Source organism: Limulus polyphemus, unplaced genomic scaffold (assembly GCF_000517525.1).
Source record: "Limulus polyphemus unplaced genomic scaffold, Limulus_polyphemus-2.1.2 Scaffold1727, whole genome shotgun sequence".
Lineage (NCBI taxonomy): Eukaryota > Metazoa > Arthropoda > Merostomata > Xiphosura > Limulidae > Limulus > Limulus polyphemus.
In genome coordinates, this window is record NW_013667337.1 from 49,717 (window position 1) to 56,744 (window position 7,028).

General features: G+C 30.7%; 1 protein-coding gene across 1 annotated transcript in view; it reads right to left on the minus strand.

Moving 5' to 3' along the window:
- Nucleotides 1-11: 11 nt before the first annotated feature.
- The window catches only part of LOC106464723 (cell fusion protein aff-1-like), an 8,875-nt gene continuing 1,858 nt past the window's right edge, over nt 12-7,028 (minus strand). Inside the window, exons 2-3 of the mRNA XM_022392494.1 lie at nt 3,565-4,872; nt 12-3,257 (exon numbers count right to left, since the gene is read on the minus strand). Of these exons, the coding sequence (XP_022248202.1) occupies nt 2,731-3,257; nt 3,565-4,768 (1,731 nt within the window). The 5' untranslated portion in view covers nt 4,769-4,872 and the 3' untranslated portion in view covers nt 12-2,730. The remainder of the gene's footprint in view (nt 3,258-3,564; nt 4,873-7,028) is intronic.

Here is a 7,028-nt window from a genome sequence, read left to right on the forward strand (position 1 = left end):
GAAGGATAGCGATGATAGCCCTCGTGTAGCTTTGCGCGAAATTCAAAACAAACAAACAAACTATTGCCTTATTAAATTGGTAACAGCAACTGCCAGCAGGGAAACTAATCATGTCATGTGTAACCTAATTATATTTGGCAACTACACATTGAAGAACGTAGCCACTTTCAGTGATAAGCTTTAGGGATTTTGACTACTTGCAGCAAATAGTTATTATCAAGTATCTGATTTGCGTTAAACAAAAGTGAATATAACACGTTTACCTTGTAAGTATGAATGTTGAAAGGCACTTTAACCGCCGAGTCACACATATAATCAATATATCATACACATATGTGTCAACCACAGAAACTTTGTGAAGCTATGAACATTAACATTTCGTTAAGCTCTCAGGTTACTTAAGCATATATGCAATCAACAATTATTTGTTTTGTTTTATATACAGAATATCTCGAGGTCTAAGTTAATAATAATAATTCATAACTGAATGTCATGTATAGTCATTGAATAATTAACAAATAAATGACCTGGCATCTTTTTATAGATTATTGAAATATTAATGCAATTCCATAAAATATTGACTCAAACATACACATCATCACGATCTTTACATGTAACAGTTATTCTCGGTTTATAAACTGAATCGTTTACCTTTGTACTTCACCAAGTAACAGATTGCTGTTTTACAGGAATTGTGAATGCAAGTGAAACATTATGCATTACTGTTAGCGGCACAGTTTGTTAAAAAAAAATGCAATGTTTTAACGAACACCTAGTTCATGTGATATATATGACTACGAATATACGATTCATAAAATTATTTGAACCTTTCACGTGCGAGAACAATGAAACAAATGTGGTTTACAATCGATTCATGAATAACTTGTTTAATACTGTACTTTAAACCAAAATATTACTTATTAAAATAATGGTTGATATTAATTTAAAGTTACTTGAAAATATAAAAGCCTTTTGTTATATCTTAAACATAGGTGTCTCTGACGAGCAGTGTTCTATTTCGTCGTCACTGAAAGAAGGGAGCAATGAATATCATTTGTTCAATGCGTACGATGAGATTTTTGAATAAACATGATTTTTTTTATTTCTTTTTTGTAGCAATTTTTGATTTATCCAAGAATTCTGTGTGACTTTAATTGTCTTTTCAGTAACTACCCAGAAAGGAAGGTCCCTTTGTTCAAATAGTGCCCAATTTAACTCTAAGAGTTTGAAATTAAATATATAGTGGGTGGGAGTAAACTTTTTCAAGATTGATTTATCTTGAATTACACGAGAATGTAAATATCTAAGAGTGGTATTACACGAAGATCTGAATATACCGAAAAAGTCCTACTGTGTTTGTACGGACCTGCAGGTGGTGTCAACAAAACTGACATGTTTTCTGCAGGAAGATTTTCACGATCAGTGAGATGATGGAAACACACAGTTACTTCAACTATAAGAATTCATCAAAAAGCATCTGCAGCTAAAATAAAAAAGTACAAAGTTCATACCATCTTTCAAAAACAGAAAATAAAAAATATTACAAAGTCTTAGAATATTTTTTGGTTAGAGATAGGTGAAATTCTTCTTATGATGGTTGAAACTTGGTCCTTTCTAAATAAAATAATATGGTTTAGGCAATGCTTTACATGCTCGTGGTCAAACTGTGTGTTAAAAGCAGTCCTGTGAAAATAAAAGCAGTTTTCAACAGTCCTCATACACGTCACAAAGGGAAAAGTTTCAACAGTAGGCTGGGAATTATTGGAATATTAACCCTCTAGAGAATGTCTATTTATGTATGTTTTAACAATAAAGAACGATATATTTTATATCAGAGCAACCAAATGTTTCAAATCTCTTGAGGAACACCAAAAATCTATTGTAATTTTATACAACGCTAAAAAGTTGAGCTTAAGAGTCGAGAACATCCTCAGTTAAAGAAAGTGGGATTGTTAGGATCTTAAATACAATCTTCTTCGTCGAAGATCTGAAAGTACAGCTCCCCCTTAAAAATAAAAACTATCAGACAGAGCATATAAGATGTTAGAAATAGGTAATTAAAGTTGTATTAGGATTGAAAAAAGGAGATCAGAACGTTTTATATAGTTGACAGAAAGTATGTTTGTCATTCAGTAAAACGTTTGACCAGAAACATTCAGACCGATATCCATGAAATATCATATCAAATACATAATGCCTTGATTTTTAAAACATCTCCTTAGCCAATGACCGACCACAAAAACATCTCCTTAGCCAATGATCGACCACAAAAACGAACCCAATTTTACCCTTATTTCTACTTTATATAATAATAGAAATAGTCATTATTGTTTGAACATTGTTATTTACAGTATCTTTTACTCTGATCTGTAATTTATCTTACAGTGACTTTTATCTATTATTAGTTGAAATTATAATGTCAGCATTACTTTGTTTAGTTTTTCAGACAATGATTGTCATTAAGAAAGCTAAGCTTATTAAGTGTATGCAAAGTTATTTGATCAAAACTAAATTGATTTTTGACGATAACATTTTTTCCATAGATGATTTGATTCATTTATAAACTTATGGAAAATTATGATGAACTAAACTTGTCTAGTCTACATATTTAGTTGGGAACATCTACTCAATTTTTTTATGTATTAATCAAACTTCGGAACTTCGATAGCTCTAGGTATCTAATAATTCAAAAGAAAATATTATTTACTCGTTAAACTGAATAAAACATGTTCATTTTATCAAACTGTCACGTTGAATTTGGTTTTGACCACAATTACACGGTTTTGTATGACTAATATGACTAATAGGCGACTGTACCGGTCTAACACAATCTCCTCTCAGCTTCGCCACAGAACTAACACAAATAAGTATTTGAGATGCAACCATTAGAAGAAATATTGCTATAATGATATATATCACAATCGCGGCCAATCCAGTCCAACTTTCGAACCACTTCTTTGGATTTAAAAAATCCCACAGAACACTGAAAACCTTTTCATTCCAAGGCTCTTCTTCTAATCCTCCGACTTCTAATAATGTTCCATCTTCTCTAATTACTCCCTCTAGTGGTTCTTTCCTACAGGAAATAATTTTACAAATAAGATGCTTTGTGGATATTGGTCGAAGACAAGTTTGTGTGTTGTTTATGCAAAAACTTGTTGGTTTGTAAATTGTAGTCGTTGTTGGTTCCAAAGATTTACTAATGATCGAGAAAGCAAACTTTTTATCTTCATGTCTTACCCATCCAAGTACCGTACCTTTAACAGAAAAAAGAAAGTAAATAAAATGTGGATATCTATTTACATCATAAATAAAAAGCAATAGAAGAGAGAGTATCTGATTTGTTCTAGTTTAACTTCGAAAGAGACTTTTCCATTTTTACAGACATTTTTATATTTCTGACGATTTAATTAAAATACTTACTTTTAAAAACCTAAATACCAAACAGCTCCACCTCTATGTAACACTTGTTAAACAACTCTAAAACATAAATATGTATCAAATTATAAATTAAACTAAATGAATCGTAAATTATTCTTTATTACGATTGTATGAAATTATTACCAGAAATTCCTTTCAGTGTGATGTTCAAGAATTCATTTGAGTACTTGTCCAGCAAAATTTCAGCATCAAAATCGTGCAAGGTAGAGGGTTGATAATGAAACATGATGTCGACTTCCTCCTGGATATGAATGATAAAGTCAATACGATGTATAGCTGATAATATCTCCTCTACACGTCGCTCATCTCTGTTGTAGAACATCCTCTGGATTTTACCCGAGTATAAGTCTATTACTCGAGACGACACGTCCTCTGGCTTATCTGTGATGTAGGAATGAATCATCTTGAAAGTTTCTCCAGCACAACTCTGAGTCCTTATTTCCAGTTTTGACTTTATCGTACTTTTGGCAGGAGTGTACCATTTATTCTGATATTTAAGCCAACCCAACCTCTCCATTTCGTAAGTGCCAGGATAGTTCAAAGAAACGTGGGTGGGTTGAAACAGATCTCCTGCTGAGTTTACAAAGTACATACCAGGTTTTAAAAATTCTTTTTGAACAGCACTTGTGATTTCTATTTCAAAGGTATCTGATGAAAATCGACCTTCTTTACTGTCAGTTTCAAGTACATCTGGTGGTCCCACTGGTTCTCCGTTCTCATCTATCGCCATTTTTTTTACCCGTAATTTAGTGCTCGGTGCGCCAAGTAAGAGGGCTATATACATTCCATTTTTCACCTGAGGTCTTATCCAAACTTTACAGCATATTTCAGCAGTCGAGTCAAATAGGCTGAAAAAACAACCAATGGAAGCGGTTCGTTGATAAATCTTGTAACAAGCAGCTGAATCCTCTGAGTTATCACAATCAGTGTTCTCATATTTTGGGGCACATCTGTCAACTCCTCCTGGACAGTCACATAAACAAGATACTTCCAGATCTGCCTGATTAAAACTGTAAGTATTTTGTACAGGATATTCATTTCTTACTTCTTCTAAGCGAAAAGCATACAATATTCTTTTTTGAAATTGTAGTAAATCAGAATGATCGGATGAATTACGAGTGGACAACGTGAAACATGCTGTTTGTCCAAGGGTAAGAGGTATTCGGGCAGTGGTTCCTTCTAAGATTAACCCAGTTTTTCCTCTAGTTTGAAAGGCCACTTTGGCTACAAGTGGGATAGAGGAATCACACCGAAACTCTTCAGCGTAGTTTTGCACATACAGTGTTGTAAGGATGAAAGGAACAAGAGGGGAAATTCTATTTATCATTATGAGCCGATTTAACAATTACTAGAAAAGGGAATATTAGATAAGATGCTGGTTTTTAACAAGAACACAGTCGAACAACGAAGACTTGTACTTTTTTGTGTGTTCTATGAAAATATGAAAAAATATAAGGTTAGTTTTCAAGTTTTAAAATTTTTTTTCAAGTCTATAAAAACCACACACGTAATCAGTACTGATCTCAAAAAGTTTCATAAAATATCTGTACTTTTGTAATTTTACAAAGCAATTGAGAAAATGTAGCGTAAATTATTCGAATCTAAAGAAAAAAACTGTATTAGAAAAATTTATCAACCTTTTTTGCTTCTTCTTTCCACATAGTTCTAACAAGATAAAAGGAATAAATGGATCCTCTTTTTTATTTTTCAACAGCAGATAACATTAATTCATAAAACTTTACAGATATAAATATTCCTGTAAACACTATAACAAAATCTGGAGAATAAGGAACAGTCTCATTAAACATTTATACTGGTGAGATTTTGTCTGAAGCAAAATTTGTATTTATATCACCCTTTAATAAGTATAATGCTGTTTATTTAGTTAAATGGTTAAAGAAGGCTAAAAATAACGTTTACAATAATGCTTGCAAAAGACTCGTGAGTTATGAGAATATAACGATTCTAAAAAAAATTTAAAAATAGTTTTCGGTGAAACTTCTTTTAAGGTTTCGACAAAAATACTAAAAAGGTGCTTTAAAAAGACGAAACAAAGCAAAAAAAGATGTAAACATTTCCTCTAAAAATTTTAACTTGAAGATAACTAGTTTTCTAAAAATAAAAGAAGCAACTAAGAAGTAACATTTCCATAGTAGCAAACGAAATTAAAAATAAATAAAACGTTTACAGCAATATAAGATAATCTAGTATATTGATGTCATTTATAAGATAGGCATAGGTTTATTTAACAATTACTTAAAGCCAACGCTTTATTTATCTAACTTTTGCAATTGGACAATTGTTGTTGTTCTAATTATAATGAATAAATACATATATAAATATAGAGAGAAAATGAAATTTCAATTACACTTGATTTAAAAAAATTCGTGGACTCTTCTTTAGGAATATTTACAATACTATAGAACAAATGTACTTTATGGCAGTGTCTTTTGTGGAAAGAAACTTTGAAAATATGCATAAAATAAGGTGTAATAAAATGTTGGGTAAAAATTTATAATAATTACAGTTCACTGCTTAATCTGAATCAAGGCTTAATAGTTTCTGTTCAAGGAAATTGGTAATATGTATAGCGCCTACACCACTATTATCTCAGACGGCCATGATTTGCCCTGATATTGGGAGAAAGTGGCAATAGATATAGTAGATGCAATGTGATTGACACATTATAAGATATTCTTCTTTGCTTCCACTTGTGGGTTCTTAGAATAATTATGAAAAGTATAAGAAAACATTTAACGCATTTGAAGTAAAGCACCCAACTGATTACTTATAACTTAAAATGAAGAAAATCTATTAATTGCTTCATTAAATCTAAATATATATATCTGATATCGTGTAATTATACTAGTTACCCAAACAAAAGCTCTTATACTAAATAATTGCACGTTTATATAGAGTTCTGGGCACTTCGTAACACTATTTCTGTAGTAAAATGTGAACTTTTAAAGGTTCTCTGTAACATAAGTTTTTGGTTTGGTGTTTAGGTGTTTAATGCTGCTACTTACGTTACAAAAGCGAGTAATACAACCAAATAAAATGTTAATAGAGTTATATATTCGAGGTAATCATACTAGTATGAAAATCTATTGATTAAGTAATTATAATAAAAACCATAATTGCAACACTCCAACGTCCTCGAACACTTCTACACTAGTGTATTATATTACATCTGATTTTTCATGCAATATTGCTTTTCATAGTAACATATATATGTTTTTAAAATCCTGTTGTTCAATGTAAGCTTGGTTAACTTCTCATTACCTTGTAGCAATAATTTCTAATACTAGTTGCATAGAATATAATTTCTAATACTAGTTAGATACAATATAATTTATACTACTAGTTAGATACAATACAATTCTAATACTAGTTAAATACAATATAATTCTAATACTAGTTAGATATAATATAATTTATAATACTAGTTAGGTACAATATAATTCTAATACTAGTTAGATACAATATATTTTCTAATACTAGTTAGATACAATATAATTTATAATACTAGTTAGATACAATATAATTTATAATACTAGTTAGATACAATATAATTTATAATACTAGTT